Genomic DNA, 20593 nt, shown 5'->3' with positions numbered 1-20593 from the left:
CATCTCCCTGGGTGCCCCATCACTGCAGCGGTGGTGCTATATATCACCACACTCCATGGGTGGCATCACAGACAACCTTCCCCTGTAAATAATGTCCCCCTTTTCACAGGTGGGCGGCGGACCGCTGCTCGAGCCCCGGGTCCGGCTCCCACTCGAGCCACGGAGAAGCCCCGGACCTGAGCTCCCTCGAGCAGCCCACAGCGGAGGTCTGGCCCCCGCCCGCGACAACTTGGCATCACGAACAGGATAGTAACCCATCCACCTACCTGGTGGAAGTGTGCCTTGATTTTTGTTAGTCAGCGTTGATCCGTTGCGAAAATTTCAAAAGTCACCATTTTTGGGTGCGAAAATTTCCCGCCCAAAGTCTTCTTCCCCGAGAAAAGGGCGCGAAGCTGAAGCCTTGCCCCCTGGGAACACTGCAAGAGAGAGAGAAGTCGTAAAACGAAACTAGAAGGCCGCACGAAGGAGTGCAAGCAAAAGACCAAGGGGGAAGTGGAAAGATGTCCGCTCCTAAACCTGGTGCTGGAGCCGCGCCGACCACTGGAGCGGCGGTGCCTGTGGATGAAGTAGCACGAGCAGAAGTTGCAACCCCCCTCCGGTCGCAGGAGCGGAGGGCCCCCAGGCTCCGGCGGTGACTCCCCGTGCCGCAGGAAGGATGTCGGCTCCGGCAGTCCGCCCGGCCGCAGCGGGAGAGGCGCCCGCGGATGTAGCAGAGGATGGAGCGGTGGCAGCTCCCGCTCCGGTCACAGGAGTGGAAGAGCCATGATGGGAGAGCTTTCTGCCGAAGACCGCTGCCTGGTTGGAACGCAAATTGGCGCGGTTCTGTATCCAGGTGCGGGTTGAGTTGATGCAACAGGCGCTGGGCTAGAAAGAAGAGATCCAGAGAATGGTAGCGGTGGTGTGGGCCCACGAACAACCAGCGTCATGGGCAGCCCCGCGTAAGGATAAAGCCTCGCAGACCCTGTTGTCCCCGCCGACCTGCCCGGGACCAAAGCCCGCCTCAGATAAGACCAGAGAGATCTATGCTGCACAACTCCTGGAGGAAACGGCACCACATGCTGGGGCATCTCCATCTCCCTTGGAAGTCCAAAGCCCAGGGATGTGCTGCACTTGGTTTGGAAAACCTGTCTCCAGACAGCTGAGGGAGCAGCACAGGCCTGTGCCGCAGCCGAGTCCAAGAGTCCAACCCGAAAAGTTACCAGTAAAAAAGTCCCAATTGGGACCGTTAGTTCCCGTTAGGCCAAAAACACACTTCCGCATAAAAAACGTACGTGTGACACTGTCCGTTTTTTGGGTCCGTGTTCCGTTTTTTATGGGCGTTTCTCCAGTACGTATGACATCCGTGTGATGGCGTATGCTAGCGGTGTGTGCATGTGGAATGTCCGTGTGTGCGTGTGGAATGGCTGTGTATGTGTACATGGAATGTCCGTGTGAAATGTTCCGTGTGTGTGATGCACAATGTCGTTGTTACATGTCGGCTGACAGCAAACAGAGTTGCGCGATCAGAATGAACTTGGGTGAACTTTACCCGACTTCATTGTCGTACCGCGGCTCTGTCTGTGTCGCGTACTGATTAGCGGTCACCCGTGAAGGACTCACCGGTGACCGCTAATCCCCTGAGTGACTGAATTGAGCAGCGCGATTAGCGTTGCCGTCACTCAGGTTACCCGCGGCTAGCTGGAGTCCTCCCCCCGTGACAGCAACTTACCTGTGACTTCATCGCTGTCACTCGGGCGACTTGCTGTCACAGTTGGAGGATCCAGCGGTGGCCACGAGTTACCTGAGTGACGTCATCGCTGATCGAGCTACTCACCTCAGTTGCTGCGTGGAGGTGACAGGAGTGGCGGTGTTCTTCTGTTGCTCCTGTCACCTTCATGTAGCAGAGCTGGAAGCGACGCGGGACCTCCGTGGATTACACCGGACATGGATGGGTATTTGGGGCATAATAAAGTGGTGAACGAGGGTATTTGTTATTGTTTATTATTTCAAATAAAGGATTTTTTCACTGTGTGTGTTTATTAACTTGAACTTGCAGGTTAATCATTGGGGGTGTCTCATAGATGCCTGCCATGATTAATCTTGGACTTATTGGTAGCTATGGGCTGCCAATAACTCCTTATTACCTCGATTGCCAACGCACCAGGGCAAACCGGGAAGAGCCGGGTAGAGTCCCAGAACTGTCTCATCTATTGTATGCGGCAATTCTGGGTGGTTGCTGGCTGATATTGTTAGGCTGGGGGTTCCCCATAATGTGGGGCTCCCCATCCTGAGAATACCAGCCTTCAGCCGTATGGCTTTATCTTGGCTGCAATCAAAATAGGGGTGGACCGCGCGCCGTTTTTTTTAATTATTTAATTTTTTTGTTTTACTGCACAGTATAGACCCGCCCACCGGCTGCTGTGAGTGGGTGCAGTGAGACAGCTGTCACTCAACGTGGAGGCGTGTCTAACTGCAACCAATCATAGGCGCCTGTGGGCGGGAGAAGCAGGGAATACGAGATTGATTAATGAGCGGCCGGCATTTTCAAATGAATTGAAGACGCGTATTTTTGGCACAGCTGTTCCTCGCCGCGCTGGTGATCGGGGATTGATAAGTATGAGCCGGGGGAAGAAAAAGACCAAGCGCCAAAGTGAGAATGACTGAGAACATCATAAAAAAAGGTAAGTAGACTGACTTTAAAAAAGAAAAAAAAAAAGACATCGCTCGTTTAAAAACGCACACGGACGAAACGTGCTGAACACGGACATGCTCCATGTGCCGTCCGTGCAGGCACGGACCCATAGACTTTAGTGGGTCCGCGCCTGCGCGCTGACCGCCAAAAACGGACATGTCGTCCGTGCGGGAAAACGCACACACGTACTTATCACACAGACACACGTTCCGTGTGATATTACGCGTGTGTGCCATCACCCATAGAGTAACACTGGTCTCCGTGTCTCCGTGTCTCCGGTACGTGCAAAAACGTACCAAACACGTACCGGAGGCACGGATGTGTGTTGCAGGCCTTAAATAAATTGCAAAGTTTTAAAATGGACCATGGCTCTGGACTGGAGAGCTAACCCAAGAACTTTTGGGTCCTGTAAATAACCCCCAGACCGAACCTTTCACCCCACAGCAGTCTCCGGAAGGGTCTGATTGGAGGAGCGGCCTGTGGTGGAGTAGGCCGAGGCCCAGTCACCACCAGAAATGGTGACTATCCTCCGGGTCAGGGATCCCCTGGACGTGTGGTCTTGAAAAGACTGCCGGGTAATGAACTTGTTACCCGGCCCATTTGGGCAACACCCGGACCTGTCATGGACTTGGGCAAGGGGTGCCAGCCTGTGTTTTAGAGGTGGCATCAGGTGGCAGGTGGTTTTGGGTGGGGGTGAGGTGGAAAGGACCTGGTCCGTCCCGTCCCAGTTTAGTTGTGTAACGTTGAAGCAAAGTGCCTCCCGCAAGGGAAAAAAATACCATTGTAAATATGTTAATATACTTGTAAACCTGTTTTATACCTTTTTCAATAGTTGCAGTTCAAAATAAACGGTGGTAGTCGGACAGTCCGCGGACGGCCTGTATTTAACCAAGAGGGTATGTAGCGCCCTGGAGAACCAGGTACACACGCACATTTAGCCCCCCACATAACACCAGTCCCCAAAGGGTTACATCAGCCAACCTGAAACCCTAGTCACCGCCTCTAGGGAAGATAGACACACCAGGGGGCGGAACCAGACGGTTGGAAGACGCCCACCAAGGAGTCTAGTCTCCCCTCTGGCAGGAAAGTAGAGGAGTTGGGAGTTAGGAGTTGTTGAGAGTTGTCAGTAGGTCAGATATACTGACGGGTGCCAGGGAAGGAGCCCTGGTACCGTGGCTAGGTGGCAGACGGTAGCCTTAGTCTGCAGGAGATGGGAAGACGGCTGCGGGGATCCAGAGTGGACCGGGACAGGGTAGTGGCCCGCCGACGCAGCCACCAGAGAACCGACCGGAAACTGTACGCACAAAGAGGGGGTACTCGGACCCTGAAGCCGGGACCGAAACCAGCGGCCCAGCTAATTAACCGATTGAGGGAAGGATTACAGGTCCTGTCCCAACCTAAGTCCGTAAAAGTAGAAAACCACCCACCGAAGAGGGATAAGGCCACCGCCTGGGCCAGGAGATCCCATGGGTCAGTGTCAGACGGGCACGACTCCCAACCAAATAATCAGGAGCGGGACCCTGTGTTGTATACCAGGAGTTCTGAACCTTGATGACAAGTGCAGAGGGGAAAGATTAAGCTACCATACCCGGGTGCGGGACAGATACACCCATTCCCGGAGACTGGCTACCACCAATTTGGTTTACCACTGGACTTGTGTGTGTTTCTTCTGACCGTGAGTAACCACCCCGGCCTGGCCGGGTGCACAGTTCCCCGCAATATTAACCATCAGCACAAAGACACTGGGCCCCGGGGCAACCATCCCTACCCACGGAGGGGTTAACAACCAGCTGCCGTTACATCTCCTTGGGCGCCCCATCACTGCAGCGGTGGTGCTATATATCACCGAACACCGTGGGTGGCATCACAGACAACCTTCCTCTGTAAATAATACCCCCCTTTTCACTCGTGGGCGGCGGACCGCTGCTCGAGCCCGGGGTCCGGCTCCCACTCGAGCCACGGAGAAGCCCCGGACCCGAGCTCCCTCGAGCAGCCCACAGCGGAGGTCTGGCCCCTGCCCACGACACAAGCGGCAGGAGTGGGCCAGAGATTGTATGTGGGAGGTGAAGGAGAGATCAGTGTCAAGCATAACACCCAGACAGCGGGCCTGCTGCCTAGGAGGTATTGTGGTGCCGCACACAGAGAGGGAGATGTTGGGTTTAGAAAGGTTGGAAGACGGGGGGAAAAGAAAAAGTTCAGTTTTGGAAAGGTTAAGTTGCTGCAGTCACTGGTGTTCTGTAGAAGTGAACAAGGTACGCAGTGGTGACAAAATAGAAACAACACTATCCTGCCCAGAAATATGTAATACCTGAAGTAACCTGAAGATGGCAATAGAATCTGCTGTATAAGTGCCAAAGGTAAATATCAGTGACGGCTGAAGGAGAGGGGGGGATGTGAAATACACACAGCAACTGCTTGAATCACCCCAAAGTGTATTCTCCAACATAAAACTCAATTATAAAAGACAATACTTTGAGACATTATGAGGCAGCAGAGAGAAGTCAGGTACCCAGATGCAGGGCGGACACCCCAATGTATGTTTCGCTGAAAGATGGCTTTGTCACTTTAGGGTGATTCAAGCAGTTGCTGTGTGTATTTCACATCCCCCCTCTCCTTCGTCACTGATATTTACCTTTGGCACTTATGCAGCAGACTATTTTACAATTCATTCTTTTGGTCCTTGTTTTCTCTATGTGATTCCCTTGTATTATTTATATTTGCATATCTACATCAGGTATCACCTGTTTTGGTTCTTTGTTTAGTCTTTTTTTTTCCTTTTAGACTTGTAGGTTTATAAGTGAAAAATCAAAGTTCACCTCCTTGCCGCTGTTCAACTATTTGCAAATATTCGATGCGCAATGTAACTCTATAGGAAACCCGAATAGTTGCCGAATAGCAACTATTCGGGCTTCTCATAGACTTACATTACGTATCAAATATTTGCATAGCGGCGACCTATTCGTCAGATATTCACAAAGCCGAATATTGCCGAATATTTGTGATATTCGATCAACTCTAATAATTAAATTAACACAAGAAGAAGCACGCCTGCGTCTGAGTAAATTAAACATTGACAAATCCCCAGGGCCAGATGGCATTCATCCACGAATATTGAGGGAACTGAGCTCCGTAATCGACAGACCGCTGTATCTCATCTTTTTAGACTCGCTTGTAACAGGGTTGGTGCCTCGGGATTGGAGGATTGCTGATGTGGTACCGATATTTAAGAAAGGTAAGAGGGTAGATCCAGGCAACTACCGTCCAGTAAGCCTGACATCAGTAGTATGCAAAGTTTTTGAGGGCATTTTAAGGGATGACATGCAAAAATATATTGCAGAAAATAATATAATAACTGACAGACAGCATGGATTCATGAAAGATAAGTCGTGTCTAACCAACCTGTTGGGGTTCTATGAGGGGGTAAGTGCAAACCTTGATATTGGTAATGCAGCTGATGTGATTTATTTGGACTTTGCAAAGGCATTTGATACTTTACCATATAATAGCCTTATACTAAAGCTCCAGAAGCAAGGACTAGGGGAAACTATATGCAACTGGGTAAGGAATTGGCTAAAAGATAGGAAACAAATGGAACATTGTCTAAATGGGCTATAGTCAGCAGTGGGGTGCCGCAGGGAACGGTCCTGGGAGCAGTGGGGGCCGCAGGGATCTGTACTGGGAGCAGTGGGGACCACAGAATTTGTACTGGGAGCAGTGGAGACCAAAGGGATCTGTACTGGGAGCAGTGGGGACCCCAGGGATCTGTACTGGGAGCAGTGGGGGCCACAGGGATCTGTACTGGGAGCAGTGGGGGCCGCAGGGATCTGTACTGGGAGCAGTGGGGGCCGCAGGGATCTGTACTGGGAGCAGTGGGGACCGCAGGGATCTGTACTGGGAGCAGTGGGGGCCGCAGGGATCTGTACTGGGAGCAGTGGGGGCCGCAGGGATCTGTACTGGGAGCAGTGGGGGCCGCAGGGATCTGTACTGGGAGCAGTGGGGGCCACAGGGATCTGTACTGGGAGCAGTGGAGACCAAAGGGATCTGTACTGGGAGCAGTGGGGACCGCAGGGATCTGTACTGGGAGCAGTGGGGGCCACAGGGATCTGTACTGGGAGCAGTGGGGGCCACAGGGATCTGTACTGGGAGCAGTGGGGGCCGCAGGGATCTGTACTGGGAGCAGTTGGGTGCGCAGGGATCTGTACTGGGAGCAGTGGAGTGCGCAGGGATCTGTACCTGGGGCAGTGGGGACCGCAGGGATCTGTACTGGGAGCAGTGGGGGCCGCAGGGATCTGTACTGGGAGCAGTGGGGGCCGCAGGGATCTGTACTGGGAGCAGTGGAGACCAAAGGGATCTGTACTGGGAGCAGTGGGGACCGCAGGGATCTGTGCTAGGACCGATTCTTTTTAATCTCTATAATTATGACCTTGTGGATGGGATTGATAGTAAAGTGTCAGTCTTTGCTGATGACACCAAACTATGTAGGATATTAAAAACTGACCTGGATAGTACAATATTACAAAAAGATCTGGATAAGATGTCAGAATGGGCAGATACTTGGCAAATGAGATTTACTGTTGATAAATGTAAAGTAATGCACCTAGGACGGAGTAATCCTATAGCTACGTATACATTAAATGGAAGTAAACTCGGGAATACAGAACAGGAGAAGGACTTGGGTATTCTCATTACAAATAAGCTGAGCAGCAGCACTCAATGTCAAGCAGCAGCTGCAAAAGCAAACAAGATTCTAGGGTGTATAAAAAGAGAGATTAGATCCCGTGATCCCAACGTATTGTTACCCCTCTATAAATCACTTGTAAGGCCACATCTGGAATACGGGATCCAGTTTGGGCTCCACATTTTAAAAAGGACATTCAGAAGTTAGAGTCAGTTCAAAGGCGGTCAACTAGACTATTACAAGGAATGGAAGGCCTCCCATATGATGAGGAATGGAGGCCTCCCATATGATGAGGAATGGAGGCCGCCCGTATGATGAGGAATGGAGGCCGCCCGTATGATGAGTAATGGAGGCCGCCCGTATGATGAGGAATGGAGGCTGCCCGTATGATGAGGAATGGAGGCCGTCCGTATGATGAGGAATGGAGGCCGCCCGTATGATGGGTAATGGAGGCCGCCCGTATGATGAGTAATGGAGGCCGCCCGTATGATGAGGAATGGAGGCCGTCCGTGTAATGAGTAATGGAGGCCGCCCGTATGATGATTAATGGAGGCCGCCCGTATGATGAGGAATGGAGGCCGCCCGTATGATGAGGAATGGAGGCCGCCCGTATGATGAGGAATGGAGGCCGCCCGTATGATGAGAAATGGAGGCCGCCCGTATGATGAGGAATGGAGGCCGCCCGTATGATGAGGAATGAAGGCCTCCCGTATGATGACAGGTTGAAAAGTTAGATATGTTTAGATTAGAAGAAAGACGTCTCAGAGGAGATCTCATTTATATGTATAAATACATGTGTGATCAATATAAAGAACTGGCACATGACTTATTTCTTCCGAAGACAATACTAAGGACCAGGGGGCACTCACTGCGAGTGGAAGAAAAGCGATTCCGACAGCTAAATAGGAAAGGGTTCTTTACAGTTAGAGCAGTCAGACTGTGGAATGCGACCACAAGAGGTAGTAATGGCAGATACTAGAACAGCTTTATATCAGGGTGGATGATTTCCTCAGTACACAACATTGTTGGTTATTAATGACTTAATGGCAAAATGTACAATTGGTGGAGGAAGGTTGAATTAGATGGCCCTAGTTCTTTTTTCAACCTATGTAACTACAGTGCTTTGCGAAAGTATTCGTCCCCCTTGAATTTTTCAACCTAGTGAAGAATCAACAAGTGACACAATTGTGAAGTTGGACAATATTTATTGCTTATTTTAAACTTTTATAAAAAATAATAAACTGAAAATTGGGGCGTGCAATATTATTCATCCCCTTTACTTTCAGTGCAGCAAACTCACTCCAGAAGCTGATTGAGGATCTGTGAATGATCCAATGTTGTCCTAAATGACTGATGATAAATATAATCCCCTGTGTGTAATCAAGTCTCCGTATAATGCCCCTGCTCTGTGATAGTCTTAGGGATTGTGCGCACGTGTGAGTATTGCATGCATTTACGCTGCGTTTAGCCCTGCAGTGTAAATGCATGCGTCCTGCGTCCCCTGCACAATCTATGAAGATTGTGCATAATCCTTGCAATCAATGCTTTTTTGAATGCAGCGATTTGGATGCTGAAATTTTGATCCAAATCAGTGTTTTTAAAAATGCAGCATGTCACTTTTTTCATGCACTTTGGATGCAGCTCCCACTTTGTCTATGGGATAGACAGCATCCAGAGCGCATCAAATCGGCATCTATTCTGCTGAAACACTGCATCCATTCTGGAGTGTTTCTGCAACGATTTGAAGCGCACATGTGCTGACAAATCACTGCAGAATTTTCAGCATCTACGATACAAGTAAAATATATCTCTGTACTGTGTTAGCCATAGAGATAATTTTTTGTTCCAGCATGTACGTGCACACAAACCCTAAGGCTATGTGCACACGTTGCGTTTTTTTTCAGTGCAGAAAAAAACGCACCCTCTGGCAGAGGGGACAATTGTAAACAATGCGTTTTCCATGCGTTTTACGTGTGTTTTCCATGCGTTTTCTATGCATTTTTTTAGGTGCATTTTTTAAGACTTTTCAGTGATTAATAAACTTGGTTGAACACAGACCTTAGGAAAAAAAACCTGTGATGTCATTTCCTTCTTGTCCACATTCTCTACATTCTCCAAGAAAAGCATTGAAGGATTGATAAATAGAGAGATGGAAATAAAAGATAGATAAGAAATCAAAGAGGCAACAACAAAACGTGGACCCCACAGGTTGTTATCCAATGTCTTGTGAGCGCAGGGATACCCCATATGTGGCCAAAAACCTCTGTTTGGATAAATGGGAGGGCTTGGAATGGAAGGAGCACCATTTGAATTTTGGAAAAGTTGAAATAAATTGTGCGCACCAGGTCACATTAGCAGGGCCTCTTGGGTCCCTATACAGCAGAAACCCCCACAAGTGACCCCATTTTGGAATCTGTACCCCTCAAGGATTTTATTCAGGAGTATAATAAGCATTTTGAATCCACAGGTACGTCACAAAAGTGTTGCTGTAGCAATATTCTCACTGTTAGGCTATGTGGCCATGATCCAGCGACACGGCGTCTAGTACACAGTGTCAGCCTTCCTGCAGAGATGTGAATGTTGTCCACGGGAGAACGCAGCTGCCCATGCCCACGATTTTGGTTCAGGCTGCTGTGGACTTTAGCTCTATTCTACCTGCAGAGAACACTCTTGTCTCCGCAGCATAAATTGACATGCTAAGGCTCGGGAAGCTGCACCACAGGTCAGTTTATGCTGGGGGGAAAAGAAGCACAGTGGGCACGGGATCTCCAAAATTCCTTCCATTGTGCTTCTACTGCACAACGCAGTGTTATGGACGCAGGGAAAACACTCTGCACCCAAAACGCTGCAAACCCTGATCATGGGCACATAGCCTAAAATGCTACAATGGATGAATGGATGTCAAACATATATATATCGTCCCACTCCCTGCATATTCTAAGATGGCGCTCTTTAGTGCCTTTCATGTGGCACTAAAGGGTGCCTAGCCTTGTATTTAGACAAAAAAAAAATAAATAAATAAAATAAATGACGAGGGGTCCCCCCTATTTTTGATAGTCAGTTAGGGTAAAGCAGACAGGTGTAGCCTGCAAACCACAGCTAACAGCTTCATCTTGTCTGGTGATCAATTTGGAGGGCTCCCCAAGCTGTTTTTTTTTTATTTATAAATAAATAATTAAAAAAAAAAACGTGGGGTCCCCCCAAATTAGATCACCAGCCAAGGTGAAGCTGACAGCTGTGGTCTGGTATTCTCAGGGTGGGAAGAGCCATGGTTATTGGACTCTTCCCAGCCTAAAAATAGCAGGCCGCAGCCGCCCCAGAAGTGGCACATCAATTAGATGCGCCAATCCTAGCGCTTCGCCCCAACTCATCCCGTTGCCTTGGTGCGGTGGCAAACGGGGTAATAAATGGGGTTGATACCAGATGTGTAATGTGACCTGGCATCAAGCCCAGCAATTAGTGATGTCACGGCGTCTATCAGATACCCGACATAACTAATTGACAGTAAACAATAGCAAAAAAATTTGACAACCAAAAAAAAATTTATTTGAAAAAAACTCCCCAAAACCTTTCCTCTTTCACCAATTTATTGTAAAGAAAAGAAAAAAAAACGGGTCCGCAGAATCCTTGTTGGACGTCCCACGTCGACTCTGAACCTTCTAGAATATGAAGGACACGTTCAGGGAACGTATCCCCCATTTTCTAGTAGTGCAGACCCTCCATTTTGAGGAGAGTGGGTGCAAAGAATGTGCACCCACTCTCCCCGGGTCACAGCTGCAGTGTGCCGAGCAGCAGCAGCCAGCGTCTCAGAAAGCAGGAAGCTGTCAGCTGCTCTGCACACGTGACCACACTGACCGGCGTCTGCTGTGAAGGAGGAGGGGGCCGCGGGGGATCAGCGCTGTGACAGGACAGGTACGGGGGAATACCAGGGGTGACTTGGCAGGGCCTGGGGAGCAGTTTTCTGTTGTGTTCGGCATGCCGATAAAGCATGCGGACCGCAACAAAAATGCAGCGAACTGCATTGTAGCTGCGTTCTGACCCACATCATTGATTTCAATGGGTGGAGAACGCAGCTACAATGCACAAAAGAAGTGACATGCTGCTTTCTTATCCGCACCGATTTTTGGCATCCAAAACGCTGCGTTTAGAAACGCAGCGTGTGCACTGATTTTTCGGCTTTCTCATAGACTTTGCTGGGGAAGCAGGACGCATGCAATTTGCCACTGAAACGCTGCGGCTCTAAACGCAGCGTTTCCGCGGTAAAAAACGCAACGTGTGCACATAGCCTAAGTGTTCTGTTTAAAGCACAGAGAGCATCATGAAGACCAAGGAACACAACAGGCAGGTCCGTGATACTGTTGTGGAGAAGTTTAAAATCAGATTTGGTTACAAAATGATTTCCAAAACTTTAAACATCCCAAGAAGCACTGTGCAAGCGATCATATTGAAATGGAAGGAGCATCATACCACTGCAAATCTACCAAGACCCGGCCGTCCATCCAAACTTTCATCTCAAACAAGGAGAAGACTGATCAGAGATGCAGCCAAGAGGCCCATGATCCCTCCGGATGATCTGCAGAGATCTACAGCTGAGGTGGGAGAGTCTGTCCATAGGACAACAATCAGTCTACACTGCACAAATCTGGCCTTTATGGAAGAGTGGCAAGAAGAAGCCATTTATCAAAGATATCCATAAAAAGTGTCATTTAAAGTTTGCCACAAGCCACCTGGAGACACCGAACATGTGGAAGAAGGTGCTCTGCTCAGATGAAACCAAAATTGAACTTTATGCGCAAAATGTCAAATGATATGTTTGGTGTAAAAACAACAAAACTCATCACCCTGAACACACCATCCCCACTGTCAAACATAGTGGTGGCAGCATCATGGTTTGGGCCTGCTTTTCTTCAGCAGGGACAAGGAAGATGGTTAAAATTGATGGGAAGATGAATGGAGCCAAATACAGGACCATTCTTGAAGAAAACCTGTTGGAGTCTGCAAAAGACCTGAGACTGGGACAGAGATTTGTCTATCAACAAGACAATGATCCTAAACATAAAGCAAAATCTACAATGCAATGGTTCACAAATAACCGTATCCAAGTGTTAGAATGGCCAAGTCACAGTCCAGACCTGAACCCAATCGAGAACTTGTGTAAAGAGCTGAAAACTGCTGTTCACAAACGCCTCCATCCAACCTCACTCAGCTCCAGCTGTTTACAAAGGAAGAATGGGCGAGAATTTCACCTCTCCATGTGCAAAACTGATAGACACATATCCCAAGAGACTGCAGCTGTAATCGCAGCAAAAGGGGGCGCTACAAAGTATTCACTTACAGGGGATGAATAATATTGCACGCCCCAATTTACAGTTATTTATTTTTTATAAAAGTTTAAAATAAGCAATAAATATAATTCACCTTCACAATTGTCACTTGTTGATTCTTCACCACAAAATTTACATTTTTTATCTTTGTTTGAAGCCTGAAATGTGGGAAAAGGTTGAAAAATTCAAGGGGGCCGAATACTTTCGCAAGGCACTGTATATCACTATATAACCCATCATGGCTGGAGAGAATGATAATCAAATACCATCTACCAAGGCTACATATAATGATAATCAGATACAACCCACTACAGTTGGGGAGAGTGATAATCAGATACCACCTCTCATGGCTGGAGAAGATGATAATCAGACACCACCAAAACTAGCTGGAGAGGATGATAATCAGATACCACCCACCATAGCAGGAGAGAATAATGTTCAGATACCACCCACCATGAATGGAGAGGATGATAATCAGGCACTACTTACCATGGCTGGAGAGAAAGATAATCAGATACCACCCACCATGGCTGGAGAGGATGATAATCAGATACCACCCACCATGGCTGGGGAGAATGATAATCAGATATCACCCACCATGGCTGGAGAGAATGATAATCAGATACCACCCACCATGGCTGGAGAGAATGATAATCAGATACCACCCAACGTGGCTGGAGAGGATGATAATCAGATACCACCCACCATGGCTGGGGAGAATGATAATCAGATACCACCTTTCATTGCTGGAGAAGATGATAATCAGTCACCACCAAAAATAACTGGAGAGGATGATAATCAGATACCACCCACCATGGCTGGAGAGAATGATAATCAGATACCACCCACCATGGTTGGAGAGAATGATAATCAGATACCACCCACCATGGCTGGGGAGAATGATAATCAGATATCACCCACCATGGCTGGGGAGAATGATAATCAGATATCACCCACCATGGCTGGAGAGAATGATAATCAGATACCACCCACCATGGCTGGGGAGAATGATAATCAGATATCACCCACCATGGCTGGAGAGAATGATAATCAGATACCACCCACCATGGTTGGAGAGAATGATAATCAGATACCACCCAACGTGGCTGGAGAGGATGATAATCAGATACCACCCACCATGGCTGGGGAGAATGATAATCAGATACCACCTTTCATTGCTGGAGAAGATGATAATCAGTCACCACCAAAAATAACTGGAGAGGATGATAATCAGATACCACCCACCATGGCTGGAGAGAATGATAATCAGATACCACCCAACGTGGCTGGAGAGGATGATAATCAGATACCACCCACCATGGATGGAGAGAATGATAATCAGATACCACCCACCATGGATGGAGGAGAGGATGATAATCAGGCACCACCCACCATGGATGGAGAGGATGATAATCAGATACCACCCGCCATGGATGGAGAGGATGATAATCAGATACCACTCGCCATGGATGGAGAGGATGATAATCAGATACTACTCGCCATGGATGGAGAGGATGATAATCAGATACTACCCGCCATGGATGGAGAGGATGATAATCAGATACCACTTGCCATGGATGGAGAGGATGATAATCAGGTACCACCCACCATGGATAGAGAGGATGATAGTCAGATACCACCCACCATGGATAGAGAGGATGATAATCAGGCACCACCAGTTACAGACAACATTCTTTTACCTCGGTCTCATTAGTTTCCGTGAAGTTCCAGTTGTGGGTGGTGGATGTATTTATATGTACAGATGCCTCGGTCTCGGCTATAAGTGGTATTCCAGCTTTAAATGTAAGGGAAGCACCAACTTCAACTGTAAATCCGTGATCCTGGGAGAAGGAGCTGGAGGACTTCACTGTCTTATCAAACCTGGCAGAGAAACACATAGATCTGCTGTTATCTCCAGAACAATTAGTGAGTGAGGACTTAATTCCTGCAGCTGATGAAGTAGTAGGCATCTGTACAGATGTTACTTGTTCTAGGTACAAAAGCATATCCAATGGCACTCAATAATATAAGGGCACATTGGCATTGCATTATGACTATAAGAACATTAGGGAAAGGAGAAAAATAAATAGCTAATGTGAAAAATGAGTAAAAGACACAGGCTTTGCATTACTGTTTTGGAAATATTGAGAAAAAGAGATTTTTTTTACTTATGTATTGGCTGATCCATGTTAGCCCGATACCAAACGGCAAGGTAATCTCATTATATCGGGAACCTAACTGTAAATGCCTCTAAATGCGATTAAAAGTCTGCTTGTCTAGGCAGATAGGTCTCTAGCTACATAAGATGGTGGACACATCCTGGCGATGGGGCGGAGGACTAGGTCAGAACAGATGCACTACAACTATACCAGGAAATAGTAATGCAATGTCAATGCATCTTTATAATATTGAGAGCCACTGGATATGCTTCTGTGGTTATGTTGTTTTTTTTTGGTTGGCACCTGATCACATTTGTGGAAGCTGCTGGTCCGTTTTCTGATATACTTGTCTTAGGTATCACATAGCGTCAATACATTATTTGAGAAGCAAATAAAATTTTGAATTCCTTATAATAAAATATACAGTATATACTGCACAATACACCAGCAGATCTCCAGGGGTATGTGGCGCCCCTGCAGCTTCAGGCGCCACAGGGTACTGTACCTCAACCGAGGTGCAGTGCTTATCTCAGGTAAGAAAGAGGTCATTCACCGGGGTCCACCACATTACATACAACACTCAGTTTAGAAGCTCTCCCACTGGGATTGAGCTAGGGTGGGAGGCAGGGGACAGCCATCACAAGATGTGGGATCTCTGGCCAACTAGTTCAGAAACCCAGGGGGCAGGGCCTCCACTTTGGTAAGTAGTAGCAAAGCCCACACGGAGTGAGTCAGTCTGCATGGGGAAGGAAGCATGTGAGGCACAGGAGTTACATAGTCGCTGAGGGGAGAGCTGGATAGCTCCCTCAGGACCTGCGCAGACAGGGAGCGGAGCCCTACGTTGGTGGGAACTACAAGTCTCGCCAGCAAAATCCGCCAGGCGGGGGGGATTGCATGTCCCTTTGCCCACCACAAGTGCCCGAGGCACAGCAGTAGATAGAGCCAGGAGTTGTGACTACGATCCAGCCCAATAACGGACTTGTGCTGCCTGCTATATGGGATGGGAACAACACCCAGGACAGGAGTCTCTGTGTAGCTATAGGTTGCAGGGATTCATCGAACACAGCACAGGAAGGAAGGGCTCACAGTCCACAACACCGGCCTTGGACTCTGAACTATCCGAGATCGTTTGAAGCCCATGACAGGAGGGCTCGGCACCCCTTAAGGCGGCACTATTTCAGGGAGTAAAGAGAACTTTGACTTCAACCCCTGTGTCGTCCCATCTCTACTGGCACCGGCGCCCAGCGCTCCGGCGCCAACGGCAACTACTAATACCATGATCCTCCCTGGGGCCTAGCTCTACCTGTGGAGAGCTGTAACATCCAAGCTGCATTGCCATCCACCCCAGAAGAGAGAGACCCTCCGCAGCGGCGGCTCCCTTCATAGCCACCACAGGTGGCGTCACGAGACAACTACTCCCAACATCCCCAACCCCTTCATCTTTATTGACACCGACGGGGTCACAAAACCGGGCCAGGCTGCAGTGACAACCCAAACAGACACCGGCCCGATGATGAGTAAGCCCAGAGGCCCCGTCTGCATGTCAACTTCATCCAGCTTATATACATCTATGAATATAAATTATTGGACAATTAATTGAAAAATATATCAGCATGTAGGGAGGTATGTACTTACATATGACCTCATTGTATTATTTTACAATTATAGGGAGACTCTCAAATGACAAAACACTAAAAACCTGCAGCTATGGGGTTAATGTTCAGGCTAATAGCGTTCAGAGCCTGCCTGGCGCCTGTACCTAGAGCCGTGCTGTTTGGAGGAAATGAGCGTTATTTCTTGCAGGAGCGTTTGGCTTTGAAAGAAGAGGCACTGATGCGGGTTCAGTCATGGCTCAGTGTATAGTGATCAGCTGCTATAACCGTCCCCAGTACTGACTGACAGCCAGGTCTAATGTGGAGCTGTCAGTCACTGTGGAAGGGGTTATATCCACCGATCACTATGTTCTGAGCAGTGACTGAATCCACATCGGTGCCACCTCTATGACTGGAAGCCAAATGCTACCTCGAGGAATACCGTTGATTTCCTCCCGACTGCGGGGCTCTAAGTGCGGGCACCGGGCAGCTTCAGAGCGCTATTAACCTGTACATTAACCCCATAGCTGCAGCTGTATTGTTGATTTTTCTTCTTCTTTTGATCCTGATGAAGAGGTCTTGAACCTTGAAACGTGTTGACGTATGGAATAAAAAATGTTATTATTCAATCAACAATTTTTTTCATCCTTCCTGGCGACAGCGCGGCATTAACCCCGTCTCCTCTCTAGCACTGAAAATAAAAAGTTGACCGCAATTTGTGAAGCATGCAGCACCGTGGAAGTGGCAGTTGTTTCACTCTGGAACGCAGGCTTTATTCCAATAGCTAACACTAAGGATTTCAAATTTTTGTAAACATTTTATTCCATCTTTTCCTGGGACAGCGCTCGCTACTGATCTGACCCTGTGATACAACGTACGGTGTCAGTGTGCAGCTTGTATAACAGTGTAAATAACTCATCACAGCCATAAATGTCTAAACCACTGGCAACAAAAGTGAGTGCACCCCTCAGTGAAAATTGACAAATTGTGCCCAGTTAGCCATTTTCCCTCCCCAATGTCATGTGACTTATTAGTGTTACAAGGTCCCAGGTGTGAATGGTGGGGCCGGTGTGTTACATTCAGTGTTATCGCTCACACACTCTCTCATACCGGTCACTGGAAGATCAACAAATAAATCTCTGAGGATCTGATAAAATTATGGGGGACACACAAAATATTCACGCCGAGAGCACAATTTGGCCATTTTCACTATAGTATGAACTCAATTTTGTTATTTTGTTGACAGTGGTTTAGACATTAATGGCTGTGTGATGAGTTACATATAGAGATGAGCGGTGTTCGAATCGAACCGTTCGCCAATATCAAATTCAAGTTGTTTTGGGCGATGTTCGAGTCGTTCGACGAACTCGAACGATTTGCTTAACGTTCGACCGTTCGAGTTACCGGTTTAACGGTTTGATCACCAAAAGCGTGGCTAGTTACTAGCTGGCTTTTCACTGGAATACTGTCAGTCACTGTTACTAATGATATTATCAAAATTCAGCGTATAGTGTGCGGGGGGGACGGGGTTTAGATCAGTGCTGCTGAGTGCTGAAAGAATGGCGATCGCCATTTATTTTTCCCTAACCGCGCGTACAGTGGGGCAGGCCAGGCTGTCAGCCAATCACAGACACACACACAGCAAAGTTTTTGCCAGACAAGCAAGGGCATGTTTCATTGGCTCTGCATTTCACATGTCCTTGCCCTGTAAGACCCTGCCATTTTCCTCATCGCCGCCATTATCTCTCTGCTGCGGGTGTGTGTCAGTCACCGCTCCCGCTGCTGCTGCTGTGGGCGCTATACACTTATACAGTGCAATCTACACATCGGTAAGGGATTAGGGACTACCTGTAATTTCAGCCCTTTTCAGGGCTAGATTAGAGCAGTTCATAGCCATTTTTGCTAGGCAGGTCTGTGCCAGCGCTGTGCAAGGGTTTTTCACAGCGTCTGTCTAAATCAGCTCAGGCAATTCCTTGGGGTATAGTATCAGCGTGTGTGATAGTCAGTGACGTACCACTGCTGTCAAGAAAGCTACACCACCTCTACATTTCTGCTAGACAATTTTTAACTGCAAAAAGTGCAGGCAATTCCTTTGGGCATAGTATCAGTGTGTGATAGTCAGCGGTGTAGCAGTCTTGTAAAGTAAGATACACCAGCTGTCTCCACCTCTAGTAGCCAATTTTTAACTGCAGGTAGTCCAGGCGATTCTTTGGGGCATAGTATCAGTGTGTGATAGTCAGTGACGTACCACTGCTGTCAAGAAAGTTACTCCACGTCTCCATCTGTAGTAGCCACTTTTTAACTGCAACAAACAGTGGCCAATTTGTTCACATACAAAATGAGTGGCAAAAGACCAGATACTGGTGGAAAGGGGAACAGGAGTGTTGGAAAGGGAAAAAAAGTTTGTGTCCGTGGGGTAGCTGGTAAAGCAACAGTAACATTTGTTGAAGAAAGACCATCTTCCAGCCAAAATAAGATGTCTACTTCTTTCCGTGGACAATCTGATATGATCCCTTTCTTACGGACACGACCATCGCTACTAAATGTAGATGAGGAACCAAAAGAGCAGGTGCTTGAATGGATCTCAAGTGCTCCATCAAGTGGCCTCTCCTCCACCTCACCTTCAACATCCCAAAGACTTCAGTCCTCTGAGGTGTCATCCCAATCGCATTTGCTTCCTACCAGCTCTCAAGTCTCCACCCGCCCTGCTGAGTATAGGGTAACAGAGATGGTTGAGTCTGCAGAGCTGTTCAGTCACACTATAGCCTAGGAATCAGAGGTCTGCTCCACAGCTGCAGTAATTCCAGACAAGGAAATGATCTGCACTGATGCCCAGAAGCTTTGTGAGTCAGATCCAGGCCCAGGTGAAGAAGGTTCTGAGCATAATGTAGATCCTCATTCCCAAACTGGAACTCCTCTTGGTGTAGACAATGAGGAACAAGCTGATGAGACTCAGATACCTGATTGGAATTGCAACTTGAGTATTCGGTCAGGGCAGGAAGAGGTTGGCTCTGAGGACGAGGGGAGTGCAAACACACAGGGTGATGATGAGGTTGTAGATCCCACTTACTGCCAACCCATAGTCAGGCAGTCGATGAGGTCCGCAGAGGAGGTGGAGGAGGATGCTACTGACGACGCGGTTATGTTGCACCTTCATGGACAGAGACGGAGTACTGGAAGCACGTCCACCACTGCATCCTCATCCACAACTCTGCTTCTGAGCAGAAGTGATGGTTACTCTGCAGGTCGCATGGGTTCTAAGCCTTGTCTAGCCTGGTCCTTTTTTGGCATCGCAAAGGATCAGCCAACTCATATCATCTGTAAAGGCCCCATCACACACAGAGACAAATCTTTGGCAGATCTGTGGTTGCAGTGAAATCATGGACATATTGTTCCATTTGTACACAGCCCCAAACCTGGCACTGATTGTCCACAATTTCACTGCAACCACAGATTTGCTAAAGATTTATCTCTGTGTGTGATGGGGCCTTAAGATTTGTCACCAATCTCTAAGTAGAGGCCAAAAACTCACTAGTTTGAGTACTTCGTCCATTAACCGTCACATGGTTCTGAAGCATAAGTCGCAGTGGGAAGCTCACTGTGCTACAATGTGGCCTAGCGGGGCGGGCCAACCACCGTCTGCCCCATCAAGTGCATCTGTGCACTCTTCATTCTCTATGACTGGGGGGACAGCAGTCACACATGCTTTTGGACGCAGACCTTTCACCTCTTTACCCGCAACAAGCAGTGTGATTGGCAGGTCATCAGTTGTTTTGGAAGTGGAAACAGCTGCTGGTGTTGAGCTCTCTCAGACATCGAGAGCATCACCTTTGGATGAAGTCAACATTCTATCTCCGCCTGCACCTAACTCACAGACCAGCAGTTTGCCAGGAACACCCTACTCAATGCCGTCTCAGCACAGCAGCCAGCCATCGGTCCCTCAGATGTGGACAAGTAAAAGACCATTCCTTCCTAGCCATGACAAAGCTAAGAGGTTGACTTTCCGCATTTGCAAGCTGTTGGTGACAGAATCCGCCTGGTGGACACAGAGGATTTTCGAGACCTTATGTCCGTCGCAGTGCCCCAGTACCAGATGCCCAGTCGCCACTACTTCTACAAGAAAGGAGTGCCTGCGCTACACCAGCATGTCGCACTCAACATCAATGCTT

General features: G+C 48.2%; 1 protein-coding gene across 1 annotated transcript in view; it reads right to left on the bottom strand.

Annotated features, from left to right (window-relative positions):
- The window catches only part of LOC142303953 (uncharacterized), a 291806-nt gene that overhangs the window by 130317 nt on the left and 140896 nt on the right, over nucleotides 1–20593 (bottom strand). The window contains exon 3 of the mRNA XM_075345864.1: nucleotides 14374–14554. Coding sequence (XP_075201979.1) covers nucleotides 14374–14554 — 181 coding nt within the window. The remainder of the gene's footprint in view (nucleotides 1–14373; nucleotides 14555–20593) is intronic.

Source organism: Anomaloglossus baeobatrachus, chromosome 1 (assembly GCF_048569485.1).
Source record: "Anomaloglossus baeobatrachus isolate aAnoBae1 chromosome 1, aAnoBae1.hap1, whole genome shotgun sequence".
NCBI classification, from domain to species: domain Eukaryota; kingdom Metazoa; phylum Chordata; class Amphibia; order Anura; family Aromobatidae; genus Anomaloglossus; species Anomaloglossus baeobatrachus.
Note: the sequence above shows the minus strand (reverse complement) of the source record. Positions and strands in the feature narration are given on the sequence as shown.